The sequence below is a fragment of the Salvelinus fontinalis genome, chromosome 32, assembly GCF_029448725.1.
Source record: "Salvelinus fontinalis isolate EN_2023a chromosome 32, ASM2944872v1, whole genome shotgun sequence".
In the NCBI taxonomy this organism is placed as follows: domain Eukaryota; kingdom Metazoa; phylum Chordata; class Actinopteri; order Salmoniformes; family Salmonidae; genus Salvelinus; species Salvelinus fontinalis.
Window position 1 is genome coordinate 22870229 of NC_074696.1, and position 24442 is coordinate 22894670.

General features: G+C 47.2%; 1 protein-coding gene across 1 annotated transcript in view; it reads left to right on the forward strand.

The window, feature by feature from the left end:
- The window catches only part of LOC129830938 (unconventional myosin-Ig-like), a gene marked incomplete in the record, with an annotated part of 78394 nt that overhangs the window by 10459 nt on the left and 43493 nt on the right, over positions 1–24442 (forward strand). The window contains 2 exon segments of the mRNA XM_055893792.1: positions 7442–7516; positions 20400–20532. Of these exon segments, the coding sequence (XP_055749767.1) occupies positions 7442–7516; positions 20400–20532 (208 nt within the window).

Consider the following 24442-nt stretch of genomic DNA (forward strand, 5'->3'; position numbering starts at 1 on the left):
TCCTTTATTGGGGGTGTCTTGCTAATTGCCTATAATTTCCACCTTTTGTCTATTCCATTTGCGCAACAGCATGTGAAATGTATTGTCAATCAGTGTTGCTTCCTAAGTGGACAGTTTGATTTCACAGAAGTGTGATTGACTTGGAGTTACATTGTGTTTTTTAAGTGTTCCCTTTATTTTTTTGAGCAGTGTACTTCAGAAGGCAGCTACATTCCATTGAGACCATTGAGACAGACAGTAGCATCCAATGGTAGTGGGTCTAAATGCTCCACTTCCAACTACTGTAAGATGCTTCCATTTCTGTTTCTTGAAGAGATCTGTGTGAGAGACATACGAGAGGTGTAAGAGATAATTGTATCCCCCTCTGCCAGCCTATATTACAGAGGGTAACTTTGATGATGATGATGATGATGATGATGATGATAAAGATGATGTTGACGATGATGATGACAATGGTGATGATGATGTTGACGACGATGATGACGATGGTGATGATGATGATAAAGATGATGTTGACGATGGTGATGAGGAGGATGATGATAATGGTGATGATGATGGTCACAATGATGATGACGGTCACACTGATAATGATGGTGATGATAGTGATGATGATGGTGATGGTGATGATGATGATGTTGGATATAATATCTCCATTGTAGCTCACCCCATCAGACAAGACCATGGAGTTCCACAGAGACTTCCGTATCCGCCACTATGCTGGGGACGTCACGTGAGTCACACCCTTGTACTTGCTGTAAAGTCACTTACTCTATTCTCCTTCATCCCTGTCGGCCCTCCTGCTGTGTTCCGGTCGAATTGAACCAATTTACAAGTTTTCTCTCTGAAAAATGTAGTTCATTTAATCGGGTTGCCTTAAGGTTCCATGACTTTGTCCACACAGGGCATCTGAACACACAAAAAACATTTTGATGATGTTCATTACATTTTGGGTGTTTTATTTAACTTTTGTACACCTGTAGTGTTCCCGGTGAAGAATTACCGGTCATTAGAAAGGAATGGGTGAGACTACAATTAGTGTATAAAATTGAGTTCAGGCCAGCAGCATACCACCCTGCATTCCACTGCTGGCTTGCTTCTGAAGCTAAGCAGGGTTGGTTCTGTTCAGTCCCTGGATGGGAGACCAGATGCTGCTGGAAGTGGTGTTGGAGGGCCAGTAGGAGGCACTCTTTCCTCTGGTCTAAAAAATATCCCAATGCCCCAGTGATTGGGGACACTGCCCTGTGTAGGGTGCTGTCTTTCGGATGGGATGTTAAACGGGTGTCCTGACTCTCTGAGGTCATTAAAGATCCCATGGCACTTATTGTAGGAGTAGGGGCATTAACACCGGTGTCCTGGCTAAACTCCCATTCTGGTCACCTAATAATCCCCAGTTTACAATTGGCTCATTCATCCCGCTCCCCTGTAACTATTCCCCAGGTTGTTGCTGTAAATAAGAATGTGTTCTCAGTCAACTTACCTGGTAAAATAATGGATAAAAAAAAATAAAAAAAAGCCCATTCATCAGATGAACACACTTCCTCTCCTGGACCCCCACATGCATGTGTGTTTGAGCACACACACCTCACTCCCCTTATTGGCTTCCATGGCAACCCCCATGGGAAACACCTGTTTTTATTCTCACAAACAATTGCAACATTGTTTCAATAATATATAGAACTTTTCTAGCAGCTCTGGTATATTCAGCTTTTTTGATGCCTTGCTCACAATTCATTCTGTGGCAGCACAATGACCAAACAATATACTGTATGTGAGGCTCTTGATCATATCTTTGATCATGACACTGGTGAGGAGGAGAGAGGCCAGGAAACTGACAGTGAAGATGCATTAGAGGAGAAAGTAGTGTGTGATAAATAGCACTATATGTTTCATCTGAGTATTTGTTATAGTCAAAATAATACATACATTATGCTTTTTTTACTCAAAAGCGAGTTGTATGAGCTCAGGTCAATAAATAGTAAATAGTTCAAAACTTGTAATGTTCGCAAGAACTTAAGTTGATAAAAAGATCTAACACAACATTAGGTGAGAATATATGTATTATTATGGATTTATAATCAGCTATAATGGGGCGGTCATTTTGAACCGGGAACACAGAATGAATGAACATGAAAGGAACACAACAGGAGGGTTACGACTGACTCAGCCGGCACTTTAACCACAACCATGACAGAAAACTATGGTGGTTCAACAGGTGAAAGGTCATGATGATGTAACACAGGAAAGGTCATAGGTTATAGGACCTATAAGATTCATGTTGATTGGATGAAAAGTCAAGGGCAGTGTAGCTAAATGGAAACAAGCCAATACCAGCGCCAAGCCATTAGCGACTTGGCTAGCACTGTTGACACTAGTATTGTGGGACCAACAGTAAAACATTTGAAATAGAAGGACATCGTCTTGTTGAGGGAGGGAGAGAGGAAGGGAGGGACGAGGGAGAGAGAGAGAGAGGAAGGGAGGGACGAGGGAGAGAGAGAGAGAGGAATGGAGGGACGAGGGAGGGAGGGAGAGAGAGAGAGAGGAAGGGAGGGATGAGGGAGGGAGAGAGAGAGAGAGAGAGAGAGAGGGGAAGGGAGGGACAGAGGGAGGGAGGGAGAGAGAGAGGGAGGGAGGGACGAGGGAGGGAAGGAGGGAGAGAGAGAGAGAGGAAGGGAGGGACGAGGCAGGGAGGGAGAGAGAGAGAGGGAGGAATGAGGGAGGGAGGGAGAGAGAGAGGAAGGGAGGGAAGAGGGAGGGAGGGAGAGAGAGGAAGGGAGGAATGAGGGAGGGAGGGAGAGAGAGAGGACGGGAGGGACGAGGGAGGGAGGGAGAGAGAGAGAGGAAGGGAGGGATGAGGGAGGGAGGGAGGGAGAGAGGAAGGGAGGGACGAGGGAGGGAGGGAGGGAGGGAGGGAGAGAGAGAGAGAGAGGAAGGAGGGAGGGATGAGAGAGGGAGGGAGAGAGAGAGAGGAAGGGAGGGACGAGGGAGGGAGAGAGAGAGAGGAAGGGAGGGACGAGGGAGGGAGGGAGGGAGAGAGAGAGGAAGGGAGGGACAAGGGAGGGAGGGAGAGAGAGAGGAAGGAGGGCAGGATGAGGGAGGGAGAGAGAGAGAGAGGAAGGGAGGGATGAGGGAGGGAGGGAGAGAGAGAGAGAGAGAGACAGGGGAAGGGAGGGACGGAGGGAGGGAGGGAGAGAGAGAGGGAGGGAGGGAGGGACGAGGGAGGGAAGGAGGGAGAGAGAGAGAGAGGAAGGGAGGGACGAGGCAGGGAGGGAGAGAGAGAGAGGGAGGAATGAGGGAGGGAGGGAGAGAGAGAGGAAGGGAGGGAAGAGGGAGGGAGGGAGAGAGAGGAAGGGAGGAATGAGGGAGGGAGGGAGAGAGAGAGGACGGGAGGGACGAGGGAGGGAGGGAGAGAGAGAGAGGAAGGGAGGGATAAGGGAGGGAGGGAGGGAGAGAGGAAGGGAGGGACGAGGGAGGGAGGGAGGGAGAGAGAGAGAGAGAGGAAGGAGGGAGGGATGAGAGAGGGAGGGAGAGAGAGAGAGGAAGGGAGGGACGAGGGAGGGAGAGAGAGAGAGGAAGGGAGGGACGAGGGAGGGAGGGAGGGAGAGAGAGAGGAAGGGAGGGACAAGGGAGGGAGGGAGAGAGAGAGGAAGGAAGGAGGGCAGGATGAGGGAGGGAGGGAGAGAGAGAGGAAGGGAGGGACGAGGGAGAGAGAGAGGAAGGGAGGGACGAGGGAGGGAGGTGAGTGAGAGAGAGAGGATGGGGGAGGGACGAGGGAAGGGAGGGACGAGGGAGAGAGGAAGGAGGGAGGGACGAGGGAGGGAGGAAGGGAGGGAGAGAGGAAGGAGGGAGGGACGAGGGAGGGAGGGAGAGAGAGAGGATGGAGGGAGGGAGAGACGAGGGAGTGGGAGGGACGAGGGAGGGAGAGCGAGAGAGAGAGGAAGGAGGGAGGGACAAGGGAGGGAGGGAGAGAGAGAGAGAGAGAGAGGAAGGGAGTGACGAGGGATGGAAGGAGAGAGAGAGAGGAAGGGAGGGACGAGGGAGGGAGGGAGGGAGGGAGGGAGAGAGAGAGAGAGAGAGAGAGGAAGGAGGGAGGGACGAGGGAGGGAGAGAGAGAGAGAGAGGAAGGAGGGAGGGATGAGGGAGGGAGAGAGAGAGAGAGAGGAGGCAGAGAATGAATGAGGGAGGGAGGGAGAGAGAGAGAGAAATGAGGGAGGGAGGGAGGAAGGGAGAGAGAGAGAGGAATGAGGGAGGGAGGGAGAGAGAGAGAGAGGAATGAGGGAGGGAGGGAGGGAGGAAGGGAGAGAGAGAGAGAGAGGAAGGGAGGGACGAGGGAGGAAGGGAGAGAGAGAGGGAGGGATGAGGGAGGAGAGAGAGAGAGAGGAAGGAGGGAGGGAGGGAGGGAGAGAGGAAGGGAGGGACGAGGAAGGGAGGTAGGAGAGGGCAGGGAGGGAGTAGACCAGAATGTTATCCAGTACCAGGGTCATTCATAGGTTAACACTGTGGGTTTATCTAGTACCAGTGTAATTCATTGTCGAAAACTGGAGAGAGAGGAATGAGGGAGGGAGGGAGGGAGGAAGGGAGAGAGAGAGAGAGAGGAAGGGAGGGACGAGGGAGGAAGGGAGAGAGAGAGGGAGGGATGAGGGAGGAGAGAGAGAGAGAGGAAGGAGGGAGGGAGGGAGGGAGAGAGGAAGGGAGGGACGAGGAAGGGAGGTAGGAGAGGGCAGGGAGGGAGTAGACCAGAATGTTATCCACTACTAGGGTCTTCCATTGGCTAACACTGGGGGGATTATGCAGTACCAAGGTTTTCCTTTGGCTAACAGTGGGGGTTTATCCAGTAAAAAGGTCTTCCATTGGCTTACAGTGGGTTTGAAGGATCTTCATTGCCCTCAATTTTAGAAATAGTAGGGCATGAAATGAGCCAGGGAGGGAAAGGATAAAGAGGGAGGGAGGCATAGAGAGAGGAAGGATGGAAGGGATAGAAAGAGAAGGGAGGGAGAGAGAGAGACTACCAGACTATTTCCCCTTAGAAAGTCTCGAGCAGTATTAATAAAGGAGAAGTCGAGTGGGTCTTGCCAAGTACATGTGACGAGAAATGCCAGTCAGGGAATCCAGGTTAACATAATGTATAACATGACTTCAACGCTGAGCAATTAGGTCATGTTTGGTTTACATTCATCCATCCCTGAATCCCCAGCTGGCTCACACATCCCAGTCATGCCTTTTAGTGCACAACATGCTAGTGTACTAGTCTTCGCCTGCGTCTGAAATGACTCCTTATTCCCTATATAGGGCATTATTTTGGAGCAGGGCTCTGGTCCAAGGTAGTGCAATATATAGTTAAAAGGATTAGACGTTGTTCCAGTACGACAGGGCTCCTGGGCGGCCAAGATGGAAGGCTCTCCTTGTCACTGTGTTGTCCTCGTCTATCTGTCACTCTGTCACAGCCAGGACCCAGGGGATAGCCTGCCTCAGCCTAGCTGTCATCCCCCGTAAGGTCCCTACACCTCCCCTGTGACTGCGACAGGCCCCCCATCCCAACCTATCCCATCCCATCCCCTGCTCCTGCTAAATATACCCTACCTCGTCCCTGCCACCCCCCACGTCACAACGCCACCCCTCCCATCCCACGCCCCTCCAGCACTGACCTACTTTGCTCCCCCCTCCCTCCTGACTTTTCTCACTCCGTCCCTCTTCCTCTCTTTCTCTTCCTCTCTGTCTTCTCTCGCTGTCTTACCGCTATCATCTGTATCCTACAGCCATACTTTTCCATCTCATTGCCCTAAAGTGTTGCTGACTCCTCAATCCCGTCCTAACTCTAGATACTATTGAACTTCATGCTATAGCTTAGCCTTTATATTTTAACCGTGGCCTTTAGCACTTCACTCTGTCTCTCACCACTATATACCTTTGCTTTGTATAACCATATATTTCCATACGGTTTACTACACACAATGTACTTCCACCCCATATGCTACCCTCCACCTTCAAACCTACACTGAACAAAAATATAAACGCAACATGTACATTTTTCATGAGCTGAAATAAAAGATCACAGACATTTTCCATACGCACAAAAAGCTTATTTCCAGCGCCTGGTCAAAAGTAGTGCACTATATAGGGAATAGGGTTCCATTTGGAAACAAAGGGTGTGTTCTTCTCTCTAGAGAGGTTCCTGGAATCCGGTCAGGTGATGTTGACACAACAACACACACACACACACACACACACACACACACACACACACACACACACACACACACACACACACACACACACACACACACACACACACACACACACACACACACACACACACACACACACACACACACACACACACACACACACACACACACACACGCACACACACCGCCTCCATCAGCCTCAGGAGCACATCTGTCATACTAACACAATCTCTTCATCTGCCTCTCTGTCCAGATGTGACAGTCATGGAGAGACAGAACATTCTTTCACAGTGCCATATCTGTGTGTGGCAGAGGTGTGTCTGTGTGTGTTTGAAAGAGAGAGAGAGAGAGAGCGAGTTCTTGTGTATGCATGAATATGTGTGTGTGTGTGTGTGTGTGTGTGTGTGTGTGTGTGTGTGTGTGTGTGTGTGTGTGTGTGTGTGTGTGTGTGTGTGTGTGTGTGTGTGTGTGTGTGTGTGTGTGTGTGTATTTAAGGGTTTAGCCTTTCACATCTGGGTCTCTAATCCAGTGAAGCAGCATGCCATGAGATATCACTTCGGCGAAGTTTCAACTCAATTTACCTCATTTAGTTCTAAACAATTAATAAAGTTCATTCATTGTTCTATTTTCTATTTAATGTTATCAGGTTGCCCCATGTACACATATTGTGTATTTTTTAATAGTAACTAGTCCCACAAAGTGGTGCATAATATCATAAAAGATGTTGTTAATGTGGTTCAACTCAGTTTTTCCCCCTCCTGTTTCTTAAATGTAAGCTCTCGGGGAGTTTACTCAATCCACTAAGCGCCGTGACTATTATTATAAGCTTCTGCCCGAGGACTCCTTGACTCACTTGAGAGAGTACTGTTCTATTTGTGTAGAAGGGATTGTGCTGGTAATATAGCATACATTCCCAATGGCACCCTATTCCCCATGTAGTGCACTACTTTTGACTAGAACCCTATGTACCCTGGTCAAAAGTAGTATAGTACTAAGGTAATAGGGTGCCATTAGTGATAGATCATAGTCTCCCATTAGGAGAGAGTTTAGGACTGACTCTAATGTACTGTCTGTGTTACTTCACTTATGGTTGCAGTGTCAGAACTCATGCACTGTCATTTTTATAGCACCTTTCAGGCTTTTCTCGACTCGTCACTTCAATTAGTGTTCTTAAGGAGGGGGGGGGGGGGGGGGGTCTCTTGTACATTTGAGGCTATGTTAGTTTCTATAACCTCTGTCTGTCTCTCTCTCTATTTCAGATATTCCGTCGAGGGCTTTTTGGACAAGAACAAGGATCCACTCTTCCAAGATTTCAAGCGACTCATGTATAACAGGTGTCTCCTCTGCACACACACATTTTACAGAATGATGAAGTTCTTGAAAAATGTGTTCCCGTTACCCTTCTTCCCTTGCTCCTCTTCTCTCTAGACTACTTCATCCTATCATTACAGTACCCTCTGCTCTCCCCTTCTCTCCTAGACTACTTCATCCTGTCATTACAGTACCCTCTGCTCTCCTCTTCTCTCTAGACTACTTCATCCTATCATTACAGTACCCTCTGCTCTCCTCTTCTCTCCTAGACTACTTCATCCTATCATTACAGTACCCTCTGCTCTCCCCTTCTCTCCTAGACTACTTCATCCTGTCATTACAGTACCCTCTGCTCTCCCCTTCTCTCCTAGACTACTTCATCCTGTCATTACAGTACCCTCTGCTCTCCCCTTCTCTCCTAGACTACTTCATCCTGTCATTACAGTACCCTCTGCTCTCCTCTTCTCTCCTAGACTACTTCATCCTATCATTACAGTACCCTCTGCTCTCCCCTTCTCTCCTAGACTACTTCATCCTGTCATTACAGTACCCTCTGCTCTCCCCTTCTCTCCTAGACTACTTCATCCTGTCATTACAGTACCCTCTGCTCTCCTCTTCTCTCTAGACTACTTCATCCTGTCATTACAGTACCCTCTGCTCTCCTCTTCTCTCTAGACTACTTCATCCTGTCATTACAGTACCCTCTGCTCTCCCCTTCTCTCCTAGACTACTTCATCCTGTCATTACAGTACCCTCTGCTCTCCTCTTCTCTCTAGACTACTTCATCCTGTCATTACAGTACCCTCTGCTCTCCTCTTCTCTCCTAGACTACTTCATCCTATCATTACAGTACCCTCTGCTCTCCCCTTCTCTCTAGACTACTTCATCCTGTCATTACAGTACCCTCTGCTCTCCTCTTCTCTCCTAGACTACTTCATCCTATCATTACAGTACCCTCTGCTCTCCTCTTCTCTATAGACTACTTCATCCTGTCATTACAGTACCCTCTGCTCTCCCCTTCTCTCTAGACTACTTCATCCTGTCATTACAGTACCCTCTGCTCTCCTCTTCTCTCCTAGACTACTTCATCCTGTCATTACAGTACCCTCTGCTCTCCTCTTCTCTATAGACTACTTCATCCTGTCATTACAGTACCCTCTGCTCTCCCCTTCTCTCTAGACTACTTCATCCTGTCATTACAGTACCCTCTGCTCTCCTCTTCTCTCCTAGACTACTTCATCCTGTCATTACAGTACCCTCTGCTCTCCTCTTCTCTCCTAGACTACTTCATCCTGTCATTACAGTACCCTCTGCTCTCCTCTTCTCTCCTAGACTACTTCATCCTGTCATTACAGTACCCTCTGCTCTCCCCTTCTCTCCTAGACTACTTCATCCTGTCATTACAGTACCCTCTGCTCTCCCCTTCTCTCCTAGACTACTTCATCCTGTCATTACAGTACCCTCTGCTCTCCTCTTCTCTCCTAGACTACTTCATCCTGTCCTTACAGTACCCTCTGCTCTCCTCTTCTCTCCTAGACTACTTCATCCTGTCATTACAGTACCCTCTGCTCTCCTCTTCTCTCCTAGACTACTTCATCCTGTCCTTACAGTACCCTCTGCTCTCCTCTTCTCTCCTAGACTACTTCATCCTGTCCTTACAGTACCCTCTGCTCTCCTCTTCTCTCCTAGACTACTTCATCCTGTCCTTACAGTACCCTCTGCTCTCCTCTTCTCTCCTAGACTACTTCATCCTGTCCTTACAGTACCCTCTGCTCTCCTCTTCTCTCCTAGACTACTTCATCCTATCATTACAGTACCCTCTGCTCTCCTCTTCTCTATAGACTACTTCATCCTGTCATTACAGTACCCTCTGCTCTCCCCTTCTCTCCTAGACTACTTCATCCTGTCATTACAGTACCCTCTGCTCTCCTCTTCTCTCCTAGACTACTTCATCCTGTCATTACAGTACCCTCTGCTCTCCCCTTCTCTCCTAGACTACTTCATCCTGTCATTACAGTACCCTCTGCTCTCCTCTTCTCTCCTAGACTACTTCATCCTGTCATTACAGTACCCTCTGCTCTCCTCTTCTCTCCTAGACTACTTCATCCTGTCATTACAGTACCCTCTGCTCTCCCCTTCTCTCCTAGACTACTTCATCCTATCATTACAGTACCCTCTGCTCTCCTCTTCTCTCCTAGACTACTTCATCCTATCATTACAGTACCCTCTGCTCTCCTCTTCTCTATAGACTACTTCATCCTGTCATTACAGTACCCTCTGCTCTCCCCTTCTCTCTAGACTACTTCATCCTGTCATTACAGTACCCTCTGCTCTCCTCTTCTCTCCTAGACTACTTCATCCTGTCATTACAGTACCCTCTGCTCTCCCCTTCTCTCCTAGACTACTTCATCCTGTCATTACAGTACCCTCTGCTCTCCCCTTCTCTCCTAGACTACTTCATCCTGTCATTACAGTACCCTCTGCTCTCCTCTTCTCTCCTAGACTACTTCATCCTGTCATTACAGTACCCTCTGCTCTCCTCTTCTCTCCTAGACTACTTCATCCTGTCATTACAGTACCCTCTGCTCTCCTCTTCTCTCCTAGACTACTTCATCCTGTCATTACAGTACCCTCTGCTCTCCTCTTCTCTCTAGACTACTTCATCCTGTCATTACAGTACCCTCTGCTCTCCTCTTCTCTCCTAGACTACTTCATCCTGTCATTACAGTACCCTCTGCTCTCCCCTTCTCTCCTAGACTACTTCATCCTGTCATTACAGTACCCTCTGCTCTCCTCTTCTCTCCTAGACTACTTCATCCTGTCATTACAGTACCCTCTGCTCTCCCCTTCTCTCCTAGACTACTTCATCCTGTCATTACAGTACCCTCTGCTCTCCCCTTCTCTCCTAGACTACTTCATCCTGTCATTACAGTACCCTCTGCTCTCCTCTTCTCTCCTAGACTACTTCATCCTGTCATTACAGTACCCTCTGCTCTCCCCTTCTCTCCTAGACTACTTCATCCTGTCATTACAGTACCCTCTGCTCTCCTCTTCTCTCCTAGACTACTTCATCCTGTCATTACAGTACCCTCTGCTCTCCTCTTCTCTCCTAGACTAGTTCATCCTGTCATTACAGTACCCTCTGCTCTCCTCTTCTCTCTAGACTACTTCATCCTATCATTACAGTACCCTCTGCTCTCCTCTTCTCTCCTAGACTACTTCATCCTGTCATTACAGTACCCTCTGCTCTCCTCTTCTCTCCTAGACTACTTCATCCTGTCATTACAGTACCCTCTGCTCTCCTCTTCTCTCTAGACTACTTCATCCTATCATTACAGTACCCTCTGCTCTCCTCTTCTCTCCTAGACTACTTCATCCTGTCATTACAGTACCCTCTGCTCTCCTCTTCTCTCTAGACTACTTCATCCTGTCCTTACAGTACCCTCTGCTCTCCTCTTCTCTCCTAGACTACTTCATCCTATCATTACAGTACCCTCTGCTCTCCTCTTCTCTATAGACTACTTCATCCTGTCATTACAGTACCCTCTGCTCTCCCCTTCTCTCTAGACTACTTCATCCTGTCATTACAGTACCCTCTGCTCTCCTCTTCTCTCCTAGACTACTTCATCCTGTCATTACAGTACCCTCTGCTCTCCCCTTCTCTCCTAGACTACTTCATCCTGTCATTACAGTACCCTCTGCTCTCCCCTTCTCTCCTAGACTACTTTATCCTGTCAGTACAGTACCCTCTGCTCTCCCCTTCTCTCCTAGACTACTTCATCCTGTCATTACAGTACCCTCTGCTCTCCCCTTCTCTCCTAGACTACTTCATCCTGTCATTATAGTACCCTCTGCTCTCCTCTTCTCTCCTAGACTACTTCATCCTGTCATTACAGTACCCTCTGCTCTCCTCTTCTCTCCTAGACTACTTCATCCTGTCATTACAGTACCCTCTGCTCTCCCCTTCTCTCCTAGACTACTTCATCCTGTCATTACAGTACCCTCTGCTCTCCTCTTCTCTCTAGACTACTTCATCCTGTCATTACAGTACCCTCTGCTCTCCTCTTCTCTCCTAGACTACTTCATCCTGTCATTACAGTACCCTCTGCTCTCCTCTTCTCTCCTAGACTACTTCATCCTGTCATTACAGTACCCTCTGCTCTCCTCTTCTCTCTAGACTACTTCATCCTGTCATTACAGTACCCTCTGCTCTCCTCTTCTCTCCTAGACTACTTCATCCTGTCATTACAGTACCCTCTGCTCTCCTCTTCTCTCCTAGACTACTTCATCCTGTCATTACAGTACCCTCTGCTCTCCTCTTCTCTCCTAGACTACTTCATCCTGTCATTACAGTACCCTCTGCTCTCCCCTTCTCTCCTAGACTACTTCATCCTGTCATTACAGTACCCTCTGCTCTCCCCTTCTCTCCTAGACTACTTCATCCTGTCATTACAGTACCCTCTGCTCTCCCCTTCTCTCCTAGACTACTTCATCCTGTCATTACAGTACCCTCTGCTCTCCTCTTCTCTCTAGACTACTTCATCCTGTCATTACAGTACCCTCTGCTCTCCTCTTCTCTCCTAGACTACTTCATCCTGTCATTACAGTACCCTCTGCTCTCCTCTTCTCTCCTAGACTACTTCATCCTGTCATTACAGTACCCTCTGCTCTCCCCTTCTCTCCTAGACTACTTCATCCTGTCATTACAGTACCCTCTGCTCTCCTCTTCTCTCCTAGACTACTTCATCCTATCATTACAGTACCCTCTGCTCTCCTCTTCTCTCTAGACTACTTCATCCTGTCATTACAGTACCCTCTGCTCTCCCCTTCTCTCCTAGACTACTTCATCCTGTCATTACAGTACCCTCTGCTCTCCTCTCCTAGACTACTTCATCCTGTCATTACAGTACCCTCTGGTCTCCCCTTCTCTCCTAGACTACTTCATCCTGTCATTACAGTACCCTCTGCTCTCCCCTTCTCTCCTAGACTACTTCATCCTTTCATTACAGTTCTCTCTGCTCTCCCCTTCTCTCCTAGACTACTTCATCCTGTCCTTACAGTACCCTCTGCTCTCCCCTTCTCTCTAGACTACTTCATCCTGTCATTACAGTACCCTCTGCTCTCCTCTTCTCTCTAGACTACTTCATCCTGTCATTACAGTACCCTCTGCACTCCTCTTCTCTCTAGACTACTTCATCCTGTCATTACAGTACCCTCTGCTCTCCTCTTCTCTCCTAGACTACTTAATTCTGTCATTACAGTACCCTCTGCTCTCCCCTTCTCTCCTAGACTACTTCATCCTGTCATTACAGTACCCTCTGCTCTCCCCTTCTTTCCTAGACTACTTCATCCTGTCATTACAGTACCCTCTGCTCTCCCCTTCTCTCCTAGACTACTTCATCCTGTCATTACATTACCCTCTGCTCTCCTCTTCTCTATAGACTACTTCATCCTGTCATTACAGTACCCTCTGCTCTCCTCTTCTCTCCTAGACTACTTCATCCTGTCATTACAGTACCCTCTGCTCTCCTCTTCTCTCCTAGACTACTTCATCCTGTCATTACAGTACCCTCTGCTCTCCTCTTCTCTCTAGACTACTTCATCCTGTCAGTTGAGTACCCTCTGCTCTCCCCTTCTCTCCTAGACTACTTCATCCTGTCATTACAGTACCCTCTGCTCTCCCCTTCTCTCCTAGACTACTTCATCCTGTCATTACAGTACCCTCTGCTCTCCTCTTCTCTCCTAGACTACTTCATCCTGTCATTACAGTACCCTCTGCTTTCCCCTTCTCTCCTAGACTACTTCATCCTGTCATTACAGTACCCTCTGCTCTCCTCTTCTCTCCTAGACTACTTCATCCTGTCATTACAGTACCCTCTGCTCTCCTCTTCTCTCCTAGACTACTTCATCCTGTCATTACAGTATCCTCTGCTCTCCCCTTCTCTCCTAGACTACTTCATCCTGTCATTACAGTAAACTCTGCTCTCCTCTTCTCTCCTAGACTACTTCATCCTGTCATTACAGTACCCTCTGCTCTCCCCTTCTCTCCTAGACTACTTCATCCTGTCATTACATTACCCTCTTCTCTCCTCTTCTCTCCTAGACTACTTCATCCTGTCATTACAGTACCCTCTGCTCTCCTCTTCTCCTAGACTACTTCATCCTGTCATTACAGTACCCTCTGCTCTCCTCTTCTCTCCTAGACTACTTCATCCTGTCATTACAGTACCCTCTGCTCTCCCCTTCTCTCCTAGACTACTTCATCCTGTCATTACAGTACCCTCTGCTCTCCCCTTCTCTCCTAGACTACTTCATCCTGTCATTACAGTACCCTCTGCTCTCCCCTTCTCTCCTAGACTACTTCATCCTGTCATTACATTACCCTCTGCTCTCCCCTTCTCTCCTAGACTACTTCATCCTGTCATTACAGTACCCTCTGCTCTCCTCTTCTCTCCTAGACTACTTCATCCTGTCATTATAGTACCCTCTGCTCTCCTCTTCTCTCCTAGACTACTTCATCCTGTCAGTTGAGTACCCTCTGCTCTCCCCTTCTCTCCTAGACTACTTCATCCTGTCATTACAGTACCCTCTGCTCTCCCCTTCTCTCCTAGACTACTTCATCCTGTCATTACAGTACCCTCTGCTCTCCCCTTCTCTCCTAGACTACTTCATCCTGTCATTACAGTACCCTCTGCTCTCCTCTTCTCTCCTAGACTACTTCATCCTGTCATTACAGTACCCTCTGCTTTCCCCTTCTCTCCTAGACTACTTCATCCTGTCATTACAGTACCCTCTGCTCTCCTCTTCTCTCCTAGACTACTTCATCCTGTCATTACAGTACCCTCTGCTCTCCTCTTCTCTCCTAGACTACTTCATCCTGTCATTACAGTATCCTCTGCTCTCCCCTTCTCTCCTAGACTACTTCATCCTGTCATTACAGTAAACTCTGCTCTCCTCTTCTCTCCTAGACTACTTCATCCTGTCATTACAGTACCCTCTGCTCTCCCCTTCTCTCCTAGACTACTTCATCCTGTCATTACATTACCCTCTTCTCTCCTCTTCTCTCCTAGACTACTTCATCCTGTCATTACAGTACCCTCTGCTCTCCTCTTCTCCTAGACTACTTCATCCTGTCATTACAGTACCCTCTGCTCTCCTCTTCTCTCCTAGACTACTTCATCCTGTCATTACAGTACCCTCTGCTCTCCCCTTCTCTCCTAGACTACTTCATCCTGTCATTACAGTACCCTCTGCTCTCCCCTTCTCTCCTAGACTACTTCATCCTGTCATTACAGTACCCTCTGCTCTCCCCTTCTCTCCTAGACTACTTCATCCTGTCATTACATTACCCTCTGCTCTCCCCTTCTCTCCTAGACTACTTCATCCTGTCATTACAGTACCCTCTGCTCTCCTCTTCTCTCCTAGACTACTTCATCCTGTCATTATAGTACCCTCTGCTCTCCTCTTCTCTCCTAGACTACTTCATCCTGTCAGTTGAGTACCCTCTGCTCTCCCCTTCTCTCCTAGACTACTTCATCCTGTCATTACAGTACCCTCTGCTCTCCCCTTCTCTCCTAGACTACTTCATCCTGTCATTACAGTACCCTCTGCTCTCCCCTTCTCTCCTAGACTACTTCATCCTGTCATTACAGTACCCTCTGCTCTCCTCTTCTCTCCTAGACTACTTCATCCTGTCATTACAGTACCCTCTGCTCTCCCCTTCTCTCCTAGACTACTTCATCCTGTCATTACAGTACCCTCTGCTCTCCCCTTCTCTCCTAGACTACTTCATCCTGTCATTACAGTACCCTCTGCTCTCCCCTTCTCTCCTAGACTACTTCATTCTGTCATTACAGTACCCTCTGCTCTCCTCTTCTCTCCTAGACTACTTCATCCTGTCATTACAGTACCCTCTGCTCTCCTCTTCTCTCCTAGACTACTTCATCCTGTCATTACAGTACCCTCTGCTCTCCCCTTCTCTCTAGACTACTTCATCCTGTCAGTTGAGTACCCTCTGCTCTCCCCTTCTCTCCTAGACTACTTCATCCTGTCATTACAGTACCCTCTGCTCTCCTCTTCTCTCCTAGACTACTTCATCCTATCATTACAGTACCCTCTGCTCTCCTCTTCTCTCCTAGACTACTTCATCCTATCATTACAGTACCCTCTGCTCTCCCCTTCTCTCCTAGACTACTTCATCCTGTCATTACAGTACCCTCTGCTCTCCTCTTCTCTCCTAGACTACTTCATCCTGTCATTACAGTACCCTCTGCTCTCCCCTTCTCTCCTAGACTACTTCATCCTGTCATTACAGTACCCTCTGCTCTCCCCTTCTCTCCTAGACTACTTCATCCTGTCATTACATTACCCTCTGCTCTCCTCTTCTCTCCTAGACTACTTCATCCTGTCATTACAGTACCCTCTGCTCTCCTCTTCTCTCCTAGACTACTTCATCCTGTCAGTTGAGTACCCTCTGCTCTCCCCTTCTCTCCTAGACTACTTCATCCTGTCATTACAGTACCCTCTGCTCTCCCCTTCTCTCCTAGACTACTTCATCCTGTCATTACAGTACCCTCTGCTCTCCTCTTCTCTCCTAGACTACTTCATCCTGTCATTACAGTACCCTCTGCTCTCCCCTTCTCTCCTAGACTACTTCATCCTGTCATTACAGTACCCTCTGCTCTCCTCTTCTCTCCTAGACTACTTCATCCTGTCATTACAGTACCCTCTGCTCTCCTCTTCTCTCTAGACTACTTCATCCTGTCATTACAGTACCCTCTGCTCTCCTCTTCTCTCCTAGACTACTTCATCCTGTCATTACAGTACCCTCTGCTCTCCCCTTCTCTCCTAGACTACTTCATCCTGTCATTACAGTACCCTCTGCTCTCCTCTTCTCTCCTAGACTACTTCATCCTGTCATTACATTACCCTCTGCTCTCCTCTTCTCTCCTAGACTACTTCATCCTGTCATTACAGTACCCTCTGCTCTCCTCTTCTCTCTAGACTACTTCATCCTGTCATTACAGTACCCTCTGCTCTCCTCTTCTCTCCTAGACTACTTCATCCTGTCAGTTGAGTACCCTCTGCTCTCCCCTTCTCTCCTAGACTACTTCATCCTGTCATTACAGTACCCTCTGCTCTCCCCTTCTCTCCTAGACTACTTCATCCTGTCATTACAGTACCCTCTGCTCTCCCCTTCTCTCCTAGACTACTTCATCCTGTCATTACAGTACCCTCTGCTCTCCCCTTCTCTCCTAGACTACTTCATCCTGTCATTACAGTACCCTCTGCTCTCCCCTTCTCTCCTAGACTACTTCATCCTGTCATTACAGTACCCTCTGCTCTCCTCTTCTCTCCTAGACTACTTCATCCTGTCATTACAGTACCCTCTGCTCTCCTCTTCTCTCCTAGACTACTTCATCCTGTCATTACAGTACCCTCTGCTCTCCTCTTCTCTCCTAGACTACTTCATCCTGTCATTACAGTACCCTCTGCTCTCCCCTTCTCTCCTAGACTACTTCATCCTGTCATTACAGTACCCTCTGCTCTCCTCTTCTCTCCTAGACTACTTCATCCTGTCATTACAGTACCCTCTGCTCTCCTCTTCTCTCCTAGACTACTTCATCCTGTCATTACAGTACCCTCTGCTCTCCTCTTCTCTCTAGACTACTTCATCCTGTCATTACAGTACCCTCTGCTCTCCTCTTCTCTCCTAGACTACTTCATCCTGTCATTACAGTACCCTCTGCTCTCCTCTTCTCTCCTAGACTACTTCATCCTGTCATTACAGTACCCTCTGCTCTCCTCTTCTCTCCTAGACTACTTCATCCTGTCATTACAGTACCCTCTGCTCTCCCCTTCTCTCCTAGACTACTTCATCCTGTCATTACAGTACCCTCTGCTCTCCCCTTCTCTCCTAGACTACTTCATCCTGTCATTACAGTACCCACTGCTCTCCCATTCTCTCTAGACCACTTCATCCTGTCATTACAGTACCCTCTGCTCTCCTCTTCTCTCTAGACTACTTCATCCTATCATTACAGTACCCTCTGCTCTCCCCTTCTCTCCTAGACTACTTCATCCTGTCATTACATTACCCTCTGCTCTCCCCTTCTTTGCTAGACTACTTCATCCTGTCATTACAGTACCCTCTGCTCTCCTCTTCTCTCCTAGACTACTTCATCCTGTCATTACAGTACCCTCTGCTCTCCCCTTCTCTCTAGACTACTTCATCCTGTCATTACAGTACCCTCTGCTCTCCCCTTCTCTCCTAGACTACTTCATCCTGTCATTACAGTACCCTCTGCTCTCCTCTTCTCTCCTAGACTACTTCATCCTGTCATTACAGTACCCTCTGCTCTCCCCTTCTCTCCTAGACTACTTCATCCTGTCATTACAGTACCCTCTGCTCTCCTCTTCTCTCCTAGACTACTTCATCCTGTCATTATAGTACCCTCTGCTCTCCTCTTCTCTCCTAGACTACTTCATCCTGTCATTACAGTATCCTCTGCTCTCCCCTTCTCTCCTAGACTACTTCATCCTGTCATTATAGTACCCTCTGCTCTCCTCTTCTCTCCTAGACTACTTCATCCTGTCATTACAGTACCCTCTGCTCTCCTCTTCTCTCATAGACTACTTCATCCTGTCATTACAGTACCCTCTGCTCTCCTCTTCTCTCCTAGACTACTTCATCCTGTCATTACAGTACCCTCTGCTCTCCCCTTCTCTCTAGACTACTTCATCCTGTCATTACAGTACCCTCTGCTCTCCTCTTCTCTCCTAGACTACTTCATCCTGTCATTATAGTACCCTCTGCTCTCCTCTTCTCTCCTAGACTACTTCATCCTGTCATTACAGTACCCTCTGCTCTCCTCTTCTCTCCTAGACTACTTCATCCTGTCATTACAGTACCCTCTGCTCTCCCCTTCTCTCCTAGACTACTTCATCCTGTCATTACAGTACCCTCTGCTCTCCTCTTCTCTCTAGACTACTTCATCCTGTCATTACAGTACCCTCTGCTCTCCCCTTCTCTCCTAGACTACTTCATCCTGTCATTACAGTACCCTCTGCTCTCCTCTTCTCTCTAGACTACTTCATCCTGTCATTACAGTACCCTCTGCTCTCCTCTTCTCTCCTAGACTACTTCATCCTGTCATTACAGTACCCTCTGCTCTCCCCTTCTCTCCTAGACTACTTCATCCTGTCATTACAGTACCCTCTGCTCTCCCCTTCTCTCCTAGACTACTTCATCCTGTCATTACAGTACCCTCTGCTCTCCCCTTCTCTCCTAGACTACTTCATCCTGTCATTACAGTACCCTCTGCTCTCCTCTTCTCTCTAGACTACTTCATCCTGTCATTACAGTACCCTCTGCTCTCCCCTTCTCTCCTAGACTACTTCATCCTGTCATTACAGTACCCTCTGCTCTCCCCTTCTCTCCTAGACTACTTCATCCTGTCATTACAGTACCCTCTGCTCTCCCCTTCTCTCCTAGACTACTTCATCCTGTCATTACAGTACCCTCTGCTCTCCTCTTCTCTCCTAGACTACTTCATCCTGTCATTACAGTACCCTCTGCTCTCCCCTTCTCTCCTAGACTACTTCATCCTGTCATTACAGTACCCTCTGCTCTCCTCTTCTCTCTAGACTACTTCATCCTGTCATTACAGTACCCTCTGCTCTCCCCTTCTCTCCTAGACTACTTCATCCTGTCATTACAGTACCCTCTGCTCTCCTCTTCTCTCTAGACTACTTCATCCTGTCATTACAGTACCCTCTGCTCTCCTCTTCTCTCCTAGACTACTTCATCCTGTCATTACAGTACCCTCTGCTCTCCCCTTCTCTCCTAGACTACTTCATCCTGTCATTACAGTACCCTCTGCTCTCCCCATCTCTCCTAGACTACTTCATCCTGTCATTACAGTACCCTCTGCTCTCCCCTTCTCTCCTAGACTACTTCATCCTGTCATTACAGTACCCTCTGCTCTCCTCTTCTCTCTAGACTACTTCATCCTGTCATTACAGTACCCTCTGCTCTCCCTTTCTCTCCTAGACTACTTCATCCTATCATTACAGTACCCTCTGCTCTCCTCTTCTCTCCTAGACTACTTCATCCTGTCATTACAGTACCCTCTGCTCTCCCCTTCTCTCCTAGACTACTTCATCCTGTCATTATAGTACCCTCTGCTCTCCTCTTCTCTCCTAGACTACTTCATCCTGTCATTACAGTACCCTCTGCTCTCCCCTTCTCTCCTAGACTACTTCATCCTGTCATTACAGTACCCTCTGCTCTCCCCTTCTCTCCTAGACTACTTCATCCTGTCATTATAGTACCCTCTGCTCTCCTCTTCTCTCCTAGACTACTTCATCCTGTCATTACAGTACCCTCTGCTCTCCTCTTCTCTCCTAGACTACTTCATCCTGTCATTACAGTACCCTCTGCTCTCCTCTTCTCTCCTAGACTACTTCATCCTGTCATTACAGTACCCTCTGCTCTCCCCTTCTCTCCTAGACTACTTCATCCTGTCATTACAGTACCCTCTGCTCTCCTCTTCTCTCTAGACTACTTCATCCTGTCATTACAGTACCCTCTGCTCTCCCCTTCTCTCCTAGACTACTTCATCCTGTCATTACAGTACCCTCTGCTCTCCTCTTCTCTCTAGACTACTTCATCCTGTCATTACAGTACCCTCTGCTCTCCCCTTCTCTCCTAGACTACTTCATCCTGTCATTACAGTACCCTCTGCTCTCCTCTTCTCTCTAGACTACTTCATCCTGTCATTACAGTACCCTCTGCTCTCCTCTTTCTCCTTCAGCTGTTAAAACTCTCTTCAAACTCTTACATTTGAGCCTGTGTTCGCTTTTATAACCTCTCTCTCACTTCTCTCTCTCTCTCTCGTTCTGTAGTTCCAACCCTGTGCTGAAGGAGATGTGGCCCGATGGTCAGCTGAGCATCACAGAGGTCACTAAACGACCCCTGACTGCAGCCACCCTCTTCAAGAATTCCATTGTGGCCCTTGTGGACAAACTGGGCTGCAAGGTCAGTGGTGGTTGATTGCAGACTGGTTGTATTGTATACTGGTTGCTTATGTGACCAGAACAGACACATGGGCAACTCCTCATAGCGATAAAAGTTCACACCTTCATTCTGTTCATGGTGACTCTGGTGTGCTTAGTAGGTTTGATGTTTGTCCCACTCCTACTTCTCTGCCAACTTTTTTGGCAAAATAATATGCATCCGTGTTGCTTGGCAACGGCTGTCAAATCAAGGCCACTCGTCCGTCACTCTCCATGCTTTTTTATCTAACATGAGCTTAACCTCTCTTGTCATCATCGTCCTCTGATAATTGTGGACTAGCCACACCTGTGTTTCTAACAGCTGGACGAATCAACCAGCTCATAGAAATATGGAAAACGTTGTCAGAGAGATAACAATGTCTGTTTTTGAGAGGTCCATCAGATACTGACAAACTGCAGGGATTATTACTGAGACACACACACACACACAAAAATACCCCAAAACACAGCCTGGTACGGTTGCCACCTGGCTGCCTGTGGTCCTATAAGCCTCTCCCTAGGGGGTCTAGTCTATCTATCTGTCCTGTGAGAAAATGCCTGGACACAAGACATACCACCACTACATTAATGAGATGGCAGTCTGCTGCACAGACAAGACTGGTCCTGTATTTCACACAGACCTGTGCCACATCAACAGTATATGTGATGTAATATCCTCTATCCCGCACAGACCTGTGCCATATCTACAGTATATGTGATGTAATATCCTGTATCTCACACAGACCTGTGCCACATCAACAGTATATGTGATGTAATATCTTCTATCCCGCACAGACCTGTGCCACATCAACAGTATATGTGATGTAATATCCTGTATCTCACACAGACCTGTGCCATATCTATAGTATATGTGATGTAATATCCTCTATCCCGCACAGACCTGTGCCACATCAACAGTATATGTGATGTAATATCCTGTATCTCACACAGACCTGTGCCATATCTAGAGTATATGTGATGTAATATCCTCTATCCCGCACAGACCTGTGCCATATCTACAGTATATGTGATGTCATATCCTGTATCTCACACAGACCTGTGCCACATCAACAGTATATGTGATGTAATATCCTCTATCCTGCACAGACCTGTGCCACATCAACAGTATATGTGATGTAATATCCTGTATCTCACACAGACCTGTGCCATATCTATAGTATATGTGATGTAATATCCTCTATCCCGCACAGACTTGTGCCATATCTACAGTATATGTGATGTAATATCCTGTATCTCACACAGACCTGTGCCACATCTAGAGTATATGTGATGTAATATCCTCTATCCCGCACAGACCTGTGCCACATCAACAGTATATGTGATGTAATATCCTGTATCTCACACAGACCTGTGCCATATCTATAGTATATGTGATGTAATATCCTCTATCCCGCACAGACCTGTGCCATATCTACAGTATATGTGATGTAATATCCTGTATCTCACACAGACCTGTGCCACATCTAGAGTATATGTGATGTAATATCCTCTATCCCGCACAGACCTGTGCCATATCTACAGTATATGTGATGTAATATCCTGTATCTCACACAGACCTGTGCCACATCTAGAGTATATGTGATGTAATATCCTCTATCCCGCACAGACCTGTGCCATATCTACAGTATATGTGATGTAATATCCTGTATCTCACACAGACCTGTGCCACATCTAGAGTATATGTGATGTAATATCCTCTATCCCGCACAGACCTGTGCCATATCTACAGTATATGTGATGTAATATCCTGTATCTCACACAGACCTGTGCCATATCTACAGTATATGTGATGTAATATCCTGTATCTCACACAGACCTGTGCCATATCTACAGTATATGTGATGTCATATCCTGTATCTCACACAGACCTGTGCCATATCTACAGTATATGTGATGTAATATCCTGTATCTCACACAGACCTGTGCCATATCTACAGTATATGTGATGTAATATCCTGTATCTCACACAGACCTGTGCCATATCTACAGTATATGTGATGTAATATCCTGTATCTCACACAGACCTGTGCCCTATCTACAGTATATGCAACGTTTTAGACATATGAGTGATAAAGCATGTCTTACAGCACATGAGGAATTTGTTCCTACATGAGGTTATATGTCTCCCTGTAACCCTGACTGAGATGTGACATTTCCTGCTGTTATTTTGAGATGACCGACTCGTGCTTCAGTGCTTGTCTGTGAGGATGGGCTAGGGGGGACGGGGACGAGGGGGGGATGACGGGGACGAGGGGTGGATGGGACGGACACATTGGGGACAGTTTTTAGGTGATGTTTACATTTACATTACATTTAAGTCATTTAGCAGACGCTCTTATCTTGAAGGACTGGATGCCCTGATTGTTAGTCCCAGGGGGACACCTGTACCCAATCTGACCTACCGCCTCTCCTCTCCTCGTTCTACCCTTCCCAGTCTAACTGCTCCTTTCTCAAGTCTGATGAACTGAGCTAAAATTGTTGTGCTGGTGTGAGTGTGTGTGTGTGTGTGCGTGTGTGCGTGTGTGTGTGCTCTGTTCCACTGTATTCATCCTGCAGGGGGCAGTGAATGAGAGACAGACCACAGAACACTAAGAACAGAGAGAACAATGCATGGGTGCATCCCAAATGGCACCCTATTCCCTATATAGTGAACTATGAGCCCTGTTCAAAAGTAGTGTTCTTCAATGGAAATAGGGTGCCATTTGGAACACACAACATGCCCATTCCCTTGACAAGAATATGTGTCCCAACAAGCTCCTGTCTGGCACACAAAGGTAGCACAACGACACACTGTTTGTGTCCCAAATGGCACCCCATTCCCTACATAGTGCACTACTTTGACCAGAGCCATGTAAAGCTCTGGTCAAAGTAGTGCACTTTATAGGGAATAGGCTACTAATTGGCATGCTGCCACTATCTGTGCACTTTAAAAACGTTAGTATTATACAGTTTTAAGAGTTTAATAGTCTCTTTCTGTAGGACAGACGCTCTGTGAGTTTGGCCGAGCTAGACTTTAACGATGCATTGATATTCTAATAGGCTTGGATGTATTTCTGCATGATTGCACAAGGCAGATTCAGTCCTCTTTGGGATGGCTATGTTCCACTGAGTTCTGTACAGTCTGGTCCATGCCAAGTTGTCTACAGAGCAAACTTGGGCAAAATAAGTATTTCTAATGTTTGTCACTATATTGCTTTTGGACTCTTACTACTATTATGACCAGTATAGGTTATTCTGTCTATTACAGGAGCTGTACTATGTGATACTACAGTAATAGACAGTATTTGACTGTTCCACTACTCTTTGTATTGTGAGAGCGGTACTATGTGGTTACAGTATCTCCTATACACTACATAGATGCGGTAAAGAGGTCAATGGAACTCGACCAAAACAATGGAAATGCCATGGAAATGCGTAGGGGAAAGGGCCGTGAAGATCCTGAATCTCCTCGTTGCCCTCAAGCAACATTTGCCTACTACTAATATTTAAGCTATTGTTTATATGTGTATTTCACACTATGTTGAGGTAAGAATCTGAGTATAATGATTGTATGGATGTCAACCACAATACATGTTCATGTCATCGTCACCAAGCAACTGCATTGCAGTTAAATACAACTTAGACTACCACCACTGGTTTCTGTATGCTAGCTATGCTACCAACTTATACGAACAAGAGTTAGCATTTAGCAGTCACTTCTTCATAACACGAACAGGGGCAACTTCTAAATGTTATGCAGCGAAAACAGCCCAAAATCTCGAAATCGGACTTCAGTAACCACATTGTGGGCCTGTTACAGTACATCAATCATGATGGATTTGACGAATATCGACGTTGTTAGATCAGATTTGTTGAATGTGCGGCAATTCTAT